The sequence below is a fragment of the Vigna unguiculata genome, chromosome 3 (assembly GCF_037176805.1).
Source record: "Vigna unguiculata cultivar grain cowpea cultivar isolate G323 ecotype 2 chromosome 3, ASM3717680v1, whole genome shotgun sequence".
NCBI classification, from domain to species: Eukaryota; Viridiplantae; Streptophyta; class Magnoliopsida; order Fabales; family Fabaceae; genus Vigna; species Vigna unguiculata.
In genome coordinates this window covers 19,320,186-19,340,591 of record NC_140794.1, presented here as the reverse complement: position 1 = coordinate 19,340,591, position 20,406 = coordinate 19,320,186, and the positions used below count along the sequence as shown (strand labels likewise).

At 30.4% G+C, this 20,406-nt stretch overlaps 1 protein-coding gene and 1 long non-coding RNA gene across 11 annotated transcripts; both read left to right on the top strand.

The window, feature by feature from the left end:
• The first annotated feature begins 1,811 nt into the window (after positions 1–1,811).
• On the top strand, positions 1,812–3,816 carry LOC146887557 (uncharacterized). Its single transcript, XR_014993602.1, has 3 exons — positions 1,812–1,999; positions 2,193–2,340; positions 3,696–3,816. It is a non-coding gene; the product is annotated as an uncharacterized LOC146887557 (long non-coding RNA).
• A 4,961-nt stretch (positions 3,817–8,777) lies between these two features.
• LOC114179481 (uncharacterized) lies at positions 8,778–20,134 on the top strand. 10 transcript variants are annotated; one of them, XR_003603477.2, is made up of 6 exons: positions 8,778–9,068; positions 9,135–9,238; positions 9,330–9,443; positions 12,932–13,019; positions 13,149–13,246; positions 19,840–20,134. XR_003603477.2 is itself a non-coding variant. In XM_028065833.2 (6 exons), the coding sequence occupies exons 1-5, from the start codon at positions 8,828–8,830 to the stop codon at positions 13,203–13,205; spliced, it is 600 nt and encodes a 199-aa protein (XP_027921634.1). In that variant the 5' UTR covers positions 8,781–8,827; the 3' UTR covers positions 13,206–13,246; positions 19,840–20,134. The 10 variants fall into 10 exon arrangements, 6 of the variants coding, with proteins under 6 accessions (XP_027921637.1, XP_027921634.1, XP_027921636.1 ...); XR_003603478.2 differs by lacking the exon at positions 19,840–20,134 and adding an exon at positions 18,200–18,447; XR_003603475.2 differs by lacking the exon at positions 19,840–20,134 and adding an exon at positions 18,092–18,447.
• The last annotated feature ends 272 nt before the right edge of the window (positions 20,135–20,406 follow it).

Genomic DNA, 20,406 nt, shown 5'->3' with positions numbered 1-20,406 from the left:
AAGTCTATAGTGAGAGCAGTTTTTTTTGGAAAGGTTCCCTTAGATTAAGTTGTCGGCAACTTTGACCTTTGTCACTTTTTCAGTGCATAACTTTTTCTATAGGTACCCAATCAAATTGATTCTTTTTTGCATCGAGTTCTTGATTCAATCATCTTTAATTTGAATGTAAATGCAAAATTTTGGGAGCTTTACACAAGCTGCAATTTTATTTCTATAAGCCAACTTTTTTGCATAATGTGTTGTTAAGTTGGATTGGATAAAAATGATAAGAATTAGTTATTTTCCAAGTGAGACATATGTTGTATGGTTTATAATATGTGTTTTCAAATGCTTGTGTGAGAATATAGGAGATTCCATGGGGGAAATCCTATTTGATTTAATTAGTACTATGTTCATTGATGTAACGAGTCAGTATTGGAGGTTTATCCTGATATTCTAATGCTCATTCAAGACTCATGTAGAGTGGAATGAGTCATGTGGTGAGAGTGGCATGAGGTCCTGTCTTTAAGAACAATCTTAGGGTTCTTATGACGGTTGAAGAGACAAATCTTATGTGTGATAGGATGAAACCCATTGACAGTGACTTTGTAGGTAGTAGAGGTCACCACAAGTGCAAAAACCACAAAGAATCATACATCAATGTCTAGATCCGGATAATTGGATCTAGAGTGTCATCATGTGTGATGAGTTAGTTGATATTGCTTAACTTGGTGTAATTGGTGCATAGTTCTGCAAGTGTGTGTGTGTGTGTGTTTGTGTATGTGTGTGCGCTCTGTTTTCTTGTTTTGTGGTGTTTTGTATTTCCTTGTGTGTGTTTTGTAATTTCTTGCTCCGTGAGAAATCCTTATGGACAACTATTTCATGTTTAAGTTCTACTTATGACATTGTTCTGTGCTCATGGTACTAATGCTTTGATATATTTTGTGTGCGTGCTCTACTTTATATTATAATATGAAATATTTTATTTTAATAATTTTATACTACTAAAATAGAATGTTACAAGAAGTCCCATTTAAAGTTGTTGGTTAGAGACATTGCACGATGCAAAATGATATGTTGAATATTTGTTGAAGTGGGCTGCATAATAAAAGTCCAAACATTAGGCTAAAGAAATAGAAGACAATAGTCTAAAATTACAAGGCCAAAAAAATTATATATTTATTTAAGACAAGATAAACCATTGGCCAAAGCTATAGGTCCTTGGGTGATTTTCATCCATATGTGTTTCTAATTCTTTGGTGGTTGGTACTTGTGAGTTATCTGATACAAATTAATGTGCACAATTTGATTATCTGCTCACAAACTCACTCTCAACAGAGAAGGATTGAAGAGGGACAATGAATTCAAAACTTCCGTGTTCCAACAGCCAAAACAGAGGTGTTATATAAACCCGACATAAGAGTTTTCCCCCGTACATAATACACTTCCTATCGTCTTTCAGTTGGATATTGGCGTTCCACTCGTGTGTGGCTTTGCTTAATGTATCTTCGATCTATTATGTAAAACCTTATCTTGTGCCTCTTATCGTCGTGATGAGTGATAATAATAAAGAAAAAGGAAAATGATAAAGTGACTCCCTAAAAGTTACTACTTTTTTACTCCCTTACGTGTCACTGACGGGTGGAATTTTAAAAAGAATTTTGATTTATTATTTTAATTGTTGACATGGCATTGAATATGCATTAGAACTTAAATGTAGAGAAAAAGAAGGGTTTAGGTTTTGAGTTTGTGGTTCCTCCCTCTCACTGTCATCTTCTGTTTATGTACACACAATTGGAACCGAGACGAGACAGGGAGAAAAAGAAGGAACTAGGGTTTTATTCGAAAGAAAATGAGTTTTGGGTTTGCTTCGTCTCTCTTGCTCAAAGTAAATCGCTCTTCCCTTCCGCTCACCATCGTAGATCGTCAGACTGTCGTCTTTCCGTGCCAACATAAGATCTCACGTCTTCTCGTCGTTGCATCGATGATGACCGTTTTCCCCTGTCACTACTAGCGTGAGGTCATGTTTCTCCCTCTCTATTTCAATTTTTAATGGTGTGGTTTGGATTCTGATAATATTCACCACCTAAAGAGTGAGCATGCTTCTTCAACTTTCAAGCATCCATCTAATGTTCCATGTAGTTTGCCCCAAATTGGACAATTTTACGTCTATGTGCTAAATCCTACTTTTTAAGTTCTTGTAATTTTTGTAGGTGGCCAAAGAAGAATTATCGCGTGGTTATAGGTTGGAGGAAATGAATCAGTACCAAGATCTTCTTGATGGGGTCGAGGGATTTTATGTTCCAATAGTTGTGGATGCTACTTCAAGTAGAAGAGTATTAACTATCGAGCTTGTTTATGGTAATTATAAGAACTTTAGCCACTTATTTTTGATGCATTTTTCTATACATCTTTACATGCAGTTTTCTGATACCATAACTTGCATAGCTTGTTTACACACTTAAGTGATGTAAAACAATAAAAACATTTGTGGTGTTCGATGCAGCTGCATATCTTGTTTAGATGACAATGCTCTCAACATATATGTGGTAATTATTTATGTGGAAGATATAGTTTTCCATATTGGATAGCAGATTTTCCCTGTAGATGCTCTTATTTTATCTCACATAATCTAATTTGGTAGCCATTCACTCAATTTTTTTTTTGTAATTCATTAAAAGTGAGAAGAAATGTATGTTAACTATAAGAAACTTTATGTGATTAATTATATAATTATGTTTGGTGAAATTACCACCTTCAATCAGACAGTTTTATGAACATAAATTTGTCCATTTTTTAATCATTCTTTGGTACTTGTTGAGAGATGCTACTTGTCCTATTCATTAAACAAGGGATGCTTTCCTTATTACTTTAATTTGTTGGTTCAATTGGGGGAAAATATTTATGAATTCTTGATTGCTTATTTAGTTTGATAATCAAATTGTTTACAACATCCAAATCAAATAAATAGAATGATATTCTTGTGAATTAAATATTTTGCTTATCTTGGCACAGGAATTACAATTGAAAAAGTAACATCACTGGACCAAGAATTACAATTGCTTAGTCTTGTGAATTTTTATTATTGTTTATGATGCATAATTGATTAGGTTCTAGCATGTGCAAATGGTGATAGTTTTATAATTATTTTCATTTTGTTTTCTTGCATTCAATGTTAAAGAAAGTGTAGTACATTGTATCCATTGGGTTCTTTGGTGAAAAGGAATAGTGGTGTTGAGGTAATTAAGGTTGAGGATTAAGTGGTTGATTAAGTTTCTTGTGTAATTTTTGGATCTAAGTTAGAAAACAAATAAGCATCAAGACTGTGAGACTAAAAGATAGCAAGTAGTCATTTATAGAAGAAATAATAATATATCTTTTAAATTGTATTGTGCTCTACTTGTATTTCATACTGACAATGGTTCTTTGGGTCTTTGAGCTTTGCATTAGAGGAAATGAGTCCAAAGTAATAAGATAATATTCTTGTAAGTAGTAAGGTGTGATGATCTTACTTGCCATTCTTTATACAATCTTTGTATTTGCTGTGTATATTTAGATTCAAACGTGGTATTGCTTCTGCATTTTGGTGAACATTGAAATTAATAGATAATCTCTTAAAATGCAATGTTGTAATCTTTTGGAGGTAGAAATGTCAATAGATTTTTTAGTCTAGTTGATTAAATTGAAACTTAGACAATTAATTGTTGAATGTGCAGGAGTTTTGGACGATGATGTTGTTGACCTGGTGATTCATCAGTGGGAAGGCAATGTTTTGGATGCATGTAGCTCATTATATTTTTTCATTCCTATTTCTAAATTCGAGAATAAGTATGATAATTCACGAGGTGGATTTCACAAAATTGAATAAATATATCAAGACTTAGACTAATTTGACATATATATTGTTAAATTTTTTTATTTTTTAAATTGAATTGATATAATTTTGTGATATTCTTGTAATTAGTAAAATCATTTGATATTTTTTGTGAAATTTCTAGACCTGGTAATTTGATTTAATATTATTATAGGAACCATAACCATTTTAAAACTAGGTTTTAAATATAAAAAAAAATGATACATTTTTTTGTGGTGGTTATTTATAGGACCCATAACCATGCTATGTTAACAAGATTATGTTAACAAGATCGTTTGGTGTGACAAAAGTTAAACATAGCTACACATTTATTTTTGTCTAATCATAAGATAATGTTAATTGTACATTTTTTAAAGTTATTCTACAATTTTACTTAAAATAATTAATAAAGTAAGATAATAGGTTAATCATTATTTAAACATACTTATGGTACAATTCATGAGGAGGTCATTTATAAGAACCATGATCATGTTATCCTAACAAGACTCTAGTGTGAAACAAGTGGAACATGGGTATTCACTTATTTAATGTTCAATCATCAAATTATTGATAAATGTTTTCCCTCATTTAGATTGAATAATTGTTTTTCAATTGTTGAAGGTTTTTTAATGATGTTAATCATGTTTAAAGTAGGTGAGCACAAAGTATTAGTGTAGTGAGAAATCACATACCAAAGACTATTACGATGTGCAAAAACTAATACTCAGATCAACACTTAATATATCAAGGGTCAGCAATTAATAGTTTCAGAGTTATGATGTTTGTCATGTGGGACTTGACCAATTATCCCACGTCAAATTTTATTATGTTTTGAATAAAGCTTCCATAAACCTTAGTGAGGTATTTTAATTCCCTGAAACCAGTTTACATGTTGAGTGTCTTACCACAGACCACAAAATGTTACCGTGTGCAAAAAGTAATGTGTAGGTCAACACTTAATATATCAAGGGTCAGCAATTAATTGTTCCAAAGTTATGATGTTTTGCATGTGAGATTTATGGGCCAATTATCCCACACCAGATTTCATTATGTTTTGAATATAGCTTCCATAAACCTTAGTGAGGTGTTTTAATTCCCTGAAATCGGTTTACATGTTGAGTGTCTTACCACAGACCACATATTGTTATTGTGTGCAAAAAATAATGCACAGGTAAACGCTTAATATATCAATGGTCAGCAATTAATTGTTCCAAAGTTATGATGTTTGGCATGTGGGATTTATGGGCCAATTATCTCACACCAGATTTCATTATGTTTTGAATATAGCTTCCATAAACCTTAATGAGGTGTTTTAATTCCCTGAAACTGGTTTACATGTTGAGAGTCTTAACACAGACCACATATTATTATTGTGTGCAAAAAGTAATGCGTAGGTCAATACTTAATATATCAAGAGTCAACAATTAATTGTTCAGAAGTTATGATATTTGGCATGTGGGATTTATGGGCCAATTATCCCACACCAGATTTCATTATGTTTTGAACATAACTTCCATAAACCTTAGTGAGGTGTTTTAATTCCCTAAAACCGGTTTACATGTTGAGTGTCTTATCACAGACCACATATTGTTATTGTGTGCAAAAAGTAATGCGCAGGTCAACACTTAATATATCAAGGGTCAGCAATTAATTATTCCAAAGTTATGATGTTTGGCATGTGGGATTTATATGCCAATTATCCCACACCAAATTTAATTATGTTTTGAATATAGCTTCCATAAACCTTAGTGAGGTGTTTTAATTCCCTGAAATCGGTTTACATGTTGAGTATCTTACCACAGACCACAAAATGTTATCGTGTGCAAAAAGAACTATTAAGGTCAACACTTAATATATCAAGGGTCAGCAATTAATTATTCCAAAGTTATGATGTTTGGCATGTGGGATTTATATGCCAATTATCCCACACCAAATTTAATTATGTTTTGAATATAGCTTCCATTAACCTTAGTGAGGTGTTTTAATTCCCTGAAATCGGTTTACATGTTAAGTATCTTACCACAGACCACAAAATGTTATCGTGTGCAAAAAGAACTGTTAAGGTCAATACTTAATATATCAGTGGTCAGCAATTGATAGTTCCAGAGTTATAATGTCTATAATGTAGGAGTTGTGTTATCCCACATGAGATTTCATCGTGTTCAATATAGCTTCCATGTACCTTAGTGAAATGTTTTAATTCACTTAAACGAGTTTACATATTGAGTGACTTGCCACAGACCCTAGATTGTTATTGTATACAAAAAGTACTGTGTAGGTCAACACTTAATATATCAATAGTCATCAGTTAATCGTTACAGAGTTATGATATTCTTATTCTTTGTGAAAAAAAAGTAAGTTAGTTTACTCACATATATTCTTATGTTTTTTAATATTTAATTTAATTTAAAAAAATTAACATTAACTTAATGAAAAAATGTTACAAATTAATTTAACTCATCTTTTGATGAAATAATTTATTGGAAAAAACATACACAATTTTTTCTGATTAATTTTATGAAAAAAATGTTAAAAAAATACATTTTTTTACAACAAAAAATACGTTACATAAAAAATTGAAAATAAATAACATTAGATTAAACAATAACTTGGTGTTATTTTTGTTTCTCCAACAATTTATTGGCACTGATGTTTACATTAGAGAATCACATTAATTAGACAATTATAAATATGATAGCAATCTTTTCATTCTATTATCAATGTCTAATAATGCTATTAATCAATGAATCACGAATAAGGAAAAACATATAATAGTTATGATTTTCATCATGACACCAAGTGGCACCATGCTAGTAAAAAAAATGTTACATATTCATTGTTCTTAATCTTCTCTAATCCTGTACCATTTCAGATTCTTTTTGTCAATTGCATTCTTTGTCTTCTAAAAAAGTCTCTGTTGTATGTTGCATCTTTTCTAAAAAATTAATGGTTTTAACCATGTCATTGATCAAAGGTTGAGTATGTGCTTCCTCCTGAATGCACATTGCTACAATTGCTAGTTTCCTCTACAAGAAATTCTCCGATTCCTTGGAATCCATTCCTGTTAAGTTTGTTTACAACAACCTGCATCAAACTAACACAATAACAACCTGCATCAAAGGTACTTCTCATATTATTACTTTACTACTAGGACTGAAAATTGATACCTAAGTTACCTAAACAACAAACTCACATTCTAAACAAATTTTAAATGCTAAAAGAATGCTAAAAGCTAATCTAACTACAACCAAAAAATAAGAAATGCAAAATTTCACTATTAAGACCTATAAATGCATCTTAGAGTAGGCTAAAGCTAGAACTTCACTAAATCAAAGAAGGAAAACGTAAAACATCTATCTAAACAAATTTAGAATGCCTATCTTAGCTTTAATTGCAGAAAAACAACAATTATTGTACCAGCAAAACAAGTTTAGAAACCTTGGGAGAAACAAGCGAAAGACCGAGACTTTATCGAGAAAATGGAATGCTTGGAAGAACACCCCACCTCATTCGATTTTGAATCTCGCATTCCAAAAAGTGAAGAGTGAGGAAAGGGAATCAAGAGCTCTGAACATTATGGTTAAAGATAAAATTCAAAGCCTACATATGTTGTCAATTCCCAATTTAATTCCTTTACATAAAAACTTGCGGAATCGTTCTCTGCAAACATTATCAGTGTATTTAAAATTTATTCCTACCTATAAGGAACTAAATTAAGAATCTATAGGACCAAATTAAGAATACATAAAGAAAATTAACTTTGACAAAGGACCAAATCGGTAACCTTTACACCATTATATCTAATTTAGTAAGGTTTTATAAAAGGATCAAAGAGATAAATCTTAACAGAAATAGGGGCTGAATTATATTTTTAACCTAAAAAGATTATTTAAAACATTAGAATAACCAAGTAAAGGGATTATCAAGTCCTTAAAATTGCATCCATTGACACCAAGAAAAAGGAAGGCAAGGGATTAGTAGTACCATGGCAACCCAATGGTCATGAAATTTAGAAATAAGAAATTTAAAAAGAACATATTTTGGTGAGCATGGATTAAAGTACATGAACCCTGAAATGATTAGATACGAGAAATAAGACGAGGATTTAGGAGAATACATTTTGTATGAACTTGCTGAGGTTGCGGGGATTGTTGGTAAAAGTAAGAATGATTGGCATAGTCACATAATCACCCAACTTGCCAATTTCTCCAATCCCTTTGGAAGTGCCCAAAGACCACGTCGTAACTTTACCATCACCAACAAATACGACACCAACTACAACAAATTCAAGTACTATGTTGGTGTTTTCTTTGAAATATAGAAACTGCTTATAAAAAGGAATATGATATTAAAAAACGAAATAGAGAGGGAGAAGCAGGACCTTGCCCTAGTAACAACAGAGGAAATGGTTCTCATCGACGCAGCGACGAGAGGACGCGAGATCCGATGTTGGTCTGGTATGACAGTTTGACGATTTGCGTTTCTGTGTGCATGGAGATAGAAGATGAATGTGAGCGAAAGGGAAGAGCGATTTACTCTAAGCAAGAGAGACAAAGCAAACCCAAAACTCATTTTCTTTCGAAGGAAACCCTAGTCCCTTCTTTTTCTCCCTGTGTCGTCTCGGTTCCAATTGTGTGTACAAAAACAGAATATGACAGTGAGAGGAGAAACCACAAACTCAAAACCTAAACCCTTCTTTTTCATCACATTTAAGTTCAAATGCGTATTCAACGTCACGTCAACAATTAAAATAATAAATCAAAATTGTTTTTAAAATTCCACTGGCCAATGATACGTAAGAAAGTAAAAAAGTAGTAACTTTCAAGGAGTCACTTTATCATTTTCCAAAGAAAAATGTCAAAGAATGATGTTGGAACAATATACCACTAAAACACGCTAAAACCATAGGATGGTCCTAATCTTGGTCACACAAGCCTTTATTAGGCCGAGAAAGGATTGGATTGGATTATTTTAGCACAAAAAGGAAAGAAAAGAATGGCGTGCAGGAGCATGCTTCGTTCAGGGACTCTCATAGAACCCATTCTACTCCGTACTTTCAATTTCAATCCTCATAAGCATCACATAACCTCACGTACCAAATGTAACAACCTCACCGCAATTAGGTCACGCCGCTTTCATCCTCCAAAACCTCCTCTCTCTTGTTCTCTCAATCAAACGCCGTCGTCCCACCACCAGGAAGATCCTCCTCCGGACACCGTCTTCAAGGCCATTTCAGGTAGCAACCCACAATCCACAAAACCGTCACATTCCGTTATTAATGTTAGCTCCTTTTCTGTCACAGAGGTTTCCAAGGTCGAAGAGAGCGTTGGCCAAACGACAAACGTGGTTATTGGAACCACTGTTACAGATGATTCTAACAAAGAGTGGTTGGCTTTGGACGAGAAGGTTTTGTTTAACTGTTTCTTGTTAGACATTGTTTTCAATTAGTAGTTATCTGTGCATAATCGATTAATTGTTTATGTTTTGTGTTCTGAAGGTGAACTCCTACCCAACTGTTCGAGGATTCACAGCAATTGGAACGGGAGGTGAGGATTTTGTGCATGCCATGGTTGTTGCTGTTGAATCTGTGATCCAACAACCAATTTCTCAGGTATCTGTGTCAAGTCGTTTCTGGAAATTGTGCTTTTCATATTGGAAAAGTTTATCTTATTTGTATTGTGATCCTAATTAACTTCTTTCTTAATTGCATGATATAGCTATTACAAGTTGGGGTTGTGTTTGTGTGTGTATAATATAAACTTATAAGCATTTCATTAACGTGCTATTACAGTTTGTTAAGTTTTGTTATTACTTTTATATCTATTCTGTGTGTGAATTGGCTTCCTCTTGAACTCTACATGATGTTTATTATGGGTAACAATAGCCCTTGTTTGCTTAGCTGGGCTTGTGTAATAATTAACTACACTCTAAGGACGTTTTGATTGAAGCATAGTAAGAAAGTAATGGACTAAAAGAAAGCTTAAAGAAAATAATCTGATTATAGTTATAGTGAAATCTTTTTTGCGTGATCAGATTAGTATGACTTATTAACACTATTTATTGATATATACCTAAACTATCACTGAACAAGATTCTTTTACCAGCATCACAGGATAAATAATTAATCAATAAGCTAACAGGTTTGAACCAACCCACTACTCTATCCAGTACAACTTTAAACTTAAATACTTTTATGCCTTTGGTCGTTTGATGCTCCCCTGAATGTTGGTAGTCTAAGTAGTGCATCAGTTAATACAGTATTTAATTACATACAAAATATGAAGTTAGTAAACAATTTTTGGCTTCCCTAGGGCAGTTTGTCATCTCTGAAACTAGTTTAGGGCTATTTAAGATAAACTGTTCATATAAATTTGGTAATTATGTTGTGTATATATTTTTAACATAGTTGTTATAATAAATAGTCTTAAATTGAATTTACTGTAAAGGTGTTAAGGTGTGGTGTGCTTCAGATCATGTTTTTGGTAATGCTTCATTATTCCTTTCTTTTTCTCATCCTAAATATACCCTTTGTGGGGATTAAAACAAATATACGCTGGGATGTCATTGCCCAGATTCTTGAAGCCCTACTACACAGGTTAGATGTGTATATTTGGCCAAACTCTGAAGAAAAATATGCATTGAAGGCAAAATATTCATCAACCTGTATCTCCAAACTACACACTACAAATTCTACCCTTTTCTCATGCCAATCCCTTAAGAAGACTAATTTACCACCTCTTTTACCCAATCCTAGACAAAATTCTTAAATCACCTAGGGAACCTGTCTTGGACAAAGGAAGTTCATACAATTTTTCACAGTCTAAGCTTGGTCACTATTAGAAACTTCCTGGGGAATCTGTCTCCAATTTTCAAGTATTAGTTGGGAATGTTGGTACTCTTGTCGCTGAAGGATTAGTAAGATAATTGGAGGTCAAGATTCAAGGTTATTCCTTGAAGCTTCTTGTTTACATCTTGCCAATTACAAGAGCTATTTGGTACTTGTTGTGGCATTGCTAGCCACTTTGGGCCCACACAACTAGTTAACTGTGAAATTTTATTTAAACAATTGGTTAGGACTGGACAAAATTAATTGAATTGTACTAAACTGTGAAATAAATGCACTAAATTAAACTAAAATTACTGAATCATATATAATAAAATCTGAACTGAACTATTATACCGTTCAGTTTAAAAAACTGAACCTCTAAAAAAATAAGTTCAATTAACTGCTCTGTGATTGAAACTGACCCTGTCTACGTCTCGCGCACCCAACTGATCCCTCATTCTAGGTAAAATAAGCTGTTAAAGTATGTTCGATGATGGAAAAGAGTTATAAAATGATGCACACAAGAACTTTTACTCTCTTTCCTACCTTTTCGCAGAGATATTTGTATGTATGGGTGGCAACAAAGCATAAAATAAGGAGGACCTTTGCTTTACATTTATATAAATGAGTGAGTCATATATTTAATTACGATTACAGAGCTTAGAATGGTGCTTTTAAATACAATTTCATCCTTTTTTATTTATTTATGAAGTCATGCAGTTGTATAGTCAATGTGCTTACATAGCGAGAAATTTTATATATATATATATATATATATATATATATATATATATATATATATATATATATATATATTAACATTTCAGTTCATCTGAACTATTTTTTAGTTTAGTCCAGTGCAATGAAATTTATTTTGGCCAGCCCTACAATTGGTTTATCACATTACATGGGGGCAGATCCAAACTTCCTTCTCCTGCTGCCTAATTTAACCAATTCCAAAGATTGTCTTTCCAACGATATTATTGAACTTTTTGACCCGCATGCTACAACATCTCAGTAGTTAGGATTACCCACTGATTTGGAACCTAAAAAGGCTATTTTGTTATATACTGACAAGGAAGTATTTCACATTTTTAAAGGATTACCCCTTCTAAGGTCACAAGATCATTTAATACAATTGTTGCCTGATATTGGACAAGCACAGCCTTAATCGATACACGCATAGCAGAAAAAAAAAATGAGACCATGGTTCAGGTCATGCCCAATGAAGGGATCATAGTACCTCGTACCAGCCCTTTTTCTTCTACATAATCCTTGTCAAGAAGGATGGAACTTGGAGATTTTGCACTAACTATAAAGCTTTAAATGACATCACAACAAATCATAGTTTCGCTATTCCGACTGTCAATGAGCTTCTTTTGATGAGTAGTTTTGCACCCAATTTTTCTCTATACTGGATTTTAGATTTGGCTCTCATAAGATCTTGGTACATCCGGAGGACAGACTTAAGGCCCCTCTAAAACTTACCAGGCCTTGCGAATGGCTTGTGATGAAGCCATTTGGGTTTACCAATGCCCTGTCACATTTCAATGTTTGATGAATGAGATATTTCAAGGCATCTTGCAGAAGTTTGTACTGGTATTTTTTGAGGAAATTTTGATATATAGTCCTACATGGTCTGCGCACCTGCAACACTTACAACACTTTGAGGTGATTCTCCAAATATTGAGAAAACATCACGCTGTGTCAGGAAATGGTGTGACAATGGACAACAAGAAAGTCCAAGCAGTTTTACGATAGCATAGTCTTACAGGTTTAAAACAATTAAGATGTTTTTTAGGCTCACTGGGTATTATAGAAGATATTAAAGGTTATGTAACCATAGCCTCTCCTTTGACTAATTTGTTGAAAACGGATAGCTTTCATTGGAACTCCTCCATTGCTATAGCTTTTGAGAAGTTGAAAACAACAATTACACTAGCTACAGTTCTTGGTCTACCTAGTTTCTCCAAGCCTTTTGTGTTAGAAACAGATGTCTCGAGTACAGTGGTGGGTTCAGTTCTAAGTCAACGTCACTTTAATGAGCTCTATTGACTTTTGTATACCGTTGGAAATTGATCACAAGCTTAAATTTTATTTCTCTTTCAACTATAATTGTTTCTCCGTGTAAGTTGTGGGCTTTGCAGCGTGATGTGAATGTAATCCTTCAAGAGTATGTCATGAGTATATTGCAATTTGCATCTATATACTTTCATGTAGTGATAGAACCTCTTTTTCCGAACGGGCTTTGAATTTTTAACATGTTGCTACAGGGATATGTGAAGCAGAAGTTATCATCAGGGGGCAAATACGTATCTGTAAATATTGGGCCAATTCAAGTTGTTTCCAGTGAACAGGTCTGTCTGTCTCGTTCTTTCCCCTCTTTTATCCCCTAAAAGAACCTGTGGGAAAGGAATGAAAGGTTGAGACGTGTCAAAATTTTATTTACATTTATTAGAAATTAGGTAATAATACTGTGGCATTTTTCAGGTCCAAGCAGTATATAGTGCCATGAGGAGGGACAACCGAGTGAAATACTTTTTATAATCTGTCAATTATTTTGTGGAGTAGTACACCACGATAGCAAGGTATGTACCAACACCTACTTTTTACTGCCGAAATTAATCCGTGATATTGGTGTAACACATGGTTTGGTAATAGTGTAATGTAATAGCCACTATATTCTTTTTTTACTTCGTACTGTTGAAAAGGGAATAATTTAGGATTGGATTAAAAAGGCGGATCTAGGGATCGGGGTGGTGGAAAATAATGAAAATGAAAATTTTTAAATTAAAGACAAATGGAAAGTGAGAAAAATAAAGAAAAGATTTATGAAAATACTAACGTAAACAACACTATAGTGCATGTGTATACGCATTTTTTAAATATGCATAATATTATATAAAATATGTGTATGCATTTTTTAAATATACGTTAATATATAAAATAAAATTATATTTATTAAAAATAAATGAAATATATTAGAAAAGATGAAAGAATAACCATTGATAAATAAAGAAGAAGAGAAAAAGAATTTTATAAAAAGTTTGTAAAAGTAACGGTCAATTTTAAAAAAAAATTAATAAATAAAAATATTTTAAAGGATATTTTAAAATATGGAAACAAAAGAGTGAATCGTCTTTGTATATTGTTATATATATAAATGATTTGATTGATATAATAAATTTAAAAAGTAAAGAAAAAGATATCCTTATTATTATAAAATAATAAAATAATCTTTATTATTAACTAATTTTAAAAATTATTCACTTTTATTACTAATTTGTTATCGTAAAAATTTATTTTATCAATTTTTTTATTATTTAATATTTTTATTTATTATTATATAAATTTATTTATTTATTATTATTATTGTTATTGTTATTATATTAGGTAATCGATTATATTGATTGTGTTTACTCAGGTAAAGTAACCATAATATGTTATTATTATATTGACATTGTAGTTAAAACTAGGTTTAGACCCGTGGTGTTTTTCTTTTTAACTTGTATTAAAAATGATAATATAATTATTATTCTATTTTTATAAATAATTTATTTATATAATTATAAATATAATACTGACAAAATTAGATATTATTAAAAATTAATTATGCATTATGGATTTCATAATAAAGTAATAATAATACTAATAATCATAACAATAATAAGGAAATAATGTAGATTATAAATTCCGTACAAAATAATAATAAAATAATTTAAAATAATAATAACAATAAATATTTATAAATACTAATTATATTTATATTAATTATAGTAAAATATTATTAGTTATGTGAATAAAATAAAATTGTTGTACGACTAAAATTAAATTTTTTAGTTATATATTATATTAAAATAAAATATGTATACAATAATTGTTGTTAAAATAAAATGTGCATTATGGATCTTTTATGGTCATGTACAAAAATAAATATAAATTTATGTTAAAATTTATTAACAGAAAAATAGATTAAACTAATATTTAAAGTGAATTAACTCATAAATATATAAAATTAAACATAAAATATTCTAATAAAAATAATATATATATGTATATATATATATAATTAAAAAATAATTTAAAATAAAATATATTTATTCATTCAAATAATAATAACAAAAATAATATTAATTATAATAGTATTATTAATTAATAATTAAAGAAACATGTTTAAATATAATATAAATATTTATTAAAACAATACTAATAATATCAAAATTAATAATTAAATAAGTTAAAATAACATATAATTGGTGATGAAATAATATTTATAATAAGTAAAATTATAATAATAGTAATAACTTTAATCTTTTAATAATTAAAAGAAGCTAAAACAAAATATAATTATTCAAGAAATATATTTGACAATATAATTAGTGGTAATATTAAAAATTATATTTGACAAAATATACTTTAATAAATAGAAGAATCCAAAAAATAGGAATATATGAACTCAAAATCTTAATTCATAAGTAAAGAAATTTAAAATAATTAATAAAATCAATTAATTGATAAAATATTTTTTACAACTTAAACATAAAATTATTAGTTATAGTTGTATAAATTTAAAAGATATCAAAACGTATAGAATAAAAAACAATCCATAGTTAGAAAATTAAAAATAATTAATGAAATTAGTCTTTCAAATAATAATAAAAAATTACAAACAAATCATTTAAGTATTGATTATAAAAATAATTGTTTTAAACCTTTAAAAATATTCACAATCATGTTTCAAAATAAAATAATTATTACTTTGAAAAGATTAAATTTATACAATATGGAGGACAACAAATCATAAAAGTAAGAGGGTCCACTATTTTTGCAATGAACCGAATTTGAACTAAAAGTGTAAGTTGTTTTTATTAAACTAAAACATCAATCTCTAGTTTTACTTCTCTAGTTTTATTGTTTTTCTTATTAAGAATGTTTGTAGTATTACATATTATTTTTCTTTGAGATATCTTTTAACAATAATTCTTTTTACAAATAACTACTTAACTTTATTTTATTACTGGACTAAGATTTCGTAGTTAAATAACCAAATAAAAAAAAGGTAATTTATAGTTATATAATAATTATAAAAAAATTGGTTAAAGATATTGAAACTCTTATACTTTTAGAATCAAATAATTATTTATCATCTAATAAAACCAGGCAATTTAAACAGTTTCTTTAACCTTCCTGATTCACATTTTTTATTTATTCCAGGATTCAACAGGTTTCAACATAAACTCCTCTGCTACTTCCTTCAACCAATTGTCGCATATCAAAATCACTCAACGCCAATAAAACTTCAAAATCATAGAATATTACTAAAAAAGAGTCTAAAATATAATTTAAGAACCAAAATCATGATAACAACAACGCATGCTACTATTGCCTACGATAATGGTTAAAATTCAATGAGTGGATAAAAATTAAATAACTAATGAGAAAGCTAATAAATCAAAGATGATACAACTGTATATTAGACAAATTAAGCTAAAAACTAACCACAAACATGTTGACACAATATTTTTTACAATTTATGTTTGTTCAATATTCAAGCTACCAATAGTCAACATTTAAATTGCAAGCACAAGGCCCTACTTGATGTAGAGGATAACATTGTCAAGTAAGTAAATTACAGAAAAATAGTCTTACATCTAATAAACTAAATTGATTTGTATGGTATTGATGTGATTTTCAAACCATTATTTAAAACACTATAGAATTGCTTTATTTTTAAAGTCAAATATAATTGGCACAAATAATCACTTCAGACTTTCATAGAGCAGCAATTACAAACCCAACATATGAAATATTGACATATATTATTTGCATATAACCTTGAACAAAAGGCCGATTAGTATATAATAAAGACAAAAAATTTTATGCCTCGTCAATTTGGAGAAATTAACTAACAAACCTGCAAAAAGTTCCCAAAACATCAAACAAAAGGTCAATTAGTATATAACAAAGACAAAAAATTTCATGTCTCGTCAATTTAGTGAAATTAACTAACAAACATGCAAATCTACAAAAGTTTCCAAAGCATCAAAACACCAGTTCACAAATCATATTATATTTAAACAAAAAGAAAAACTTCTACTATTCAAAAGACATTCAACTTTGAAGAAGAGTAAGAAATACCTTTGGACAGACTCAGTTTCCATACCAACACCTGCGGTACACACGATAATGTCGATACCAATAATATTAAAGGAAAAACTAACTATCAATACCAATAATATTAAAGGAAAAACTAACTACAAGTAAAACAATTTTAGAACCCAAATAACTCTAAAAAATTTAAATGCGTATAAAAAAAGCCAAATATAATTTTTGTATTAAATTCGTACACATGTTACAAACCAAACATCATAGAACAAATGACAATCAAGATAAGGAACACAAATATTTAACTAATATGAGACCAATATGGTGGAAACCATAATACAATATAAGCAAAACACAATTTTCTCATTCTTTTTTTCTTGCTACCACTACAACAATTCAAATAAAGGAAACAAAGATAATTATATTAGTAAAATTATTGCAAATATAAGATCTCACTAGTTACTTCAAATAAAGGCAGAAAAGATTATTATATTAGTAAATTATTAAAGATACAGGATCTTACTAGTAATAAAGTAAGATGGGATCCATAAAATCTTTTCTGGAACATGAATCAAATGATTTTGGTTATTGGATGGAGCTAAATAATATACCAATTAAACTGGATAATAATAATTAAAATCATAAAATAAATTAAACAAGCAAAACCTCAAACTCTAAAAACTTACCTTGTCACTACCTGTAATTTGTGTTTGATGAACAAAATCACACACTGCCAAATAATAATCCCTAAAACCCAAAAAACAAAGAGTTGCAAGATCAAACATTATTACCTTTTCTTCACCCCAAGAATAGGTTTATGAAACACTTGAAAAACCTAAAAAGATTTATGAAAATGAGCCCGAAACAACAAAAAATATCTTCAAACAACAACACGGGTAACAATACATATGCAAAAAGAAGAACAAATCAAAAAACACTCAAAAGTTATTACCTTTATGTACTTCATCTTTTACATCTATTTTTGGTACTTTCTTTTTATCACTTTTTGAAATTTTACATAAAAAATAGCTATGAAAATTCTGCATTTGTCCCTTAATATGTATTAAAAGTATATTATAGTTCGTCCAAGAATCTTAGTGCTTAGGAGCTAAAAATAATTTAAATAGATATTTCAATATTAACGTTCTTAGACGCTCTTAATGACTAAGTCTTGACGGAGGTCTAAATTCTAAAGTAAACAGTAATTCAAATGTGGTGATATATAGTGTGTAGATAGAATATCAAAACAATTATATATACTACAAAAAAAAGGTATTATTGCGTGTTTCAGACGGGTTATTGATGGGTGTAAATCTGTTTGTAAAAAGATCGTAGGTAATATTTATCAATGGATTATGCCCTTCGGTAATTACCATGGATATATTTGTTGGTAATTACTGAAGAATATATAGTGAAGACGACGCCTGAATGTACAGATTAAATCGGTCCAGACATAGACCAAGTCGAATGTTACGGGGATCACTAGCGAAGGATTTATGCTTTCGATTGAAGTGCTTTCAGGATTCACCATCAGATGGATGACGTAACATTCCTTGAGTTTTGTTCGCATAATGTCATGACATATGTTGTGCTATTTGCATTGAAGCAAATATTCTTTGTAATCTTGGAATTATAGGCAAGTAGAACATGAACTTCAATGGAATTGGTTTTTTTTTTACCTTCATCTTGGATGAATTGTGTGATACTAAGCTTGCCCACAAAATTTTCATTCAAGCAAAGATGCATCATTTTTGCCATTATCATTGTCACAAAAAAGCATTCAACCATTCACAAAAGAATTAATCTTCTTAGAGTACAATCCTAACTTTGAAACTAATCTCTTGGCTTCATAATAATTATTGGGCAAAGAAGTATTTGGTGGTCTTAGATCTAAATAGAGTTTTGCCATACAGTCCAATGCTTGGTTGGGAACATTCCAATTAGATTTACAAGCCAAAAGTCCAATGCATACTGACAATTTTGACTCCATTACCCCTTTAAATACAGGTTGATTTGCCTCTGGCAATAAATTGTAAAACCTCTAAGTAACTTCATTTGGAGACTCTTCTAAATGACTATCATCTTGTTGTTCAAATGAAGCATGCTGGTTAAGAGCATCATTCACCATTTCTTGCATATACATAAATTGGTCCATCTTAGAGGTATGTGCAACAGTGCTTGAACTACGAAGGCAATTTTCATGTGTAGTCTAATCAACAAAGGGCATTTTGTCACCATGAAATGTTCAAATCTTGTAATTTGGCATGAAACCTTTTTGGTAATAATTTGTTCATTGTAGTAAACCTCTAGTTTACTTGATTTAAGCTTTTGCACCTATTTTGTAGTATTTTTTTAGTCCAATTGCAATTTACATATAAAAATCATGTTCAAGGTTGCAATTATATAAAGCAAATGGTATTTGCTATAATCATACTATAATAATATATATTAAAATAACAAAAGAAGATTAGAGTGAAGGCTACATACCAAAAACACTAAAGAAGGGTTGAGGTTGAGTTAAAGAAGAAGGAACTAAAAAGAAGCTAGTCAACGTACCTGCAAAGCAAGAAGCCATTTAGAAAGTAGACATTACACTTTTATGTGTACAAGAACTTGCTTCAATTTAAAAATTACTAAATAGCTCTAATGTATCTTATCTTTCTCTTTGTGATAAATGTATTATGAATTCGTGGACGAATTCCTCTCGAGAGGGGGGAGGAGGATGTCAGTAAAGATCATTCAAAGTTGAGGGAAGGAACTTAAGATAGGAAGGGCGAATCTAGAAACTAGGATAATTCCAAGTTGTTAGACGCATGGAAAATCTAAGACTCAGAATAAGCTTAGTTTTGGGGTCTAAGTGCACTTCTTTTGGGAATTTTATTGTCTTTAGTTTTTGTTTTTAGATCATATGCATTTCCTAGAGTAAAATTATAAGTTTTGTAGAAAATGTGTTAAAAAGAGACTTTTATAGTGATTTTTTAGTTTTAATACCTGGTCTAATATAAGTGGAACTTGGATCTAATTTTATTTAACTCCCTTGGTTTGCCTTAATTTAGACTTTAATTCTGTTTTTCAGTGGAGCTAAGATGAGTTTTAAAGAGAGGTGAAGCTAGGAGAAATGGGCTGGGAGCTACAAAGAAGATATCAAGCCAAAAGCAAATTGTCACTATCATTAATCCTATATGGCAACTAGCTTTGAGCACTTTTGGATGCAATGTGACAGTTTCACAAACATATCAACATCAAGCTTTTAGAAGTCAAATAAGGAATCAAAGGAGTATGTTAGATAATCTTAAATATATAGTGGTTAATATTTTTAATTAGTTGCAACATATTTTTGTTAACAAATTTAGTTTGTTTGTTTTTTCGTCTCGTGTGCGTCTCAGTTTTTATTCAACACTAAGTACACTTCTTCTTTTTCCCTTATTAAATGCCTCTAGAGATAGCAGAAAAACCATTCAGAAGTTAAAGAGAAAGTTGACCAAAGTTTCAGAAAAAAACTTGGAAGGATTAGAAAAGACAAAGAGATAAAGAAGTTGAAGTGAATAAGGAAGGTGGATATGGCCATTCAAGTAGGATTGCATGGCTTGATGTAATGGAAGGAACTCCTTTTGGTCTAGATTTTTTGAACTTACAGTTAAAC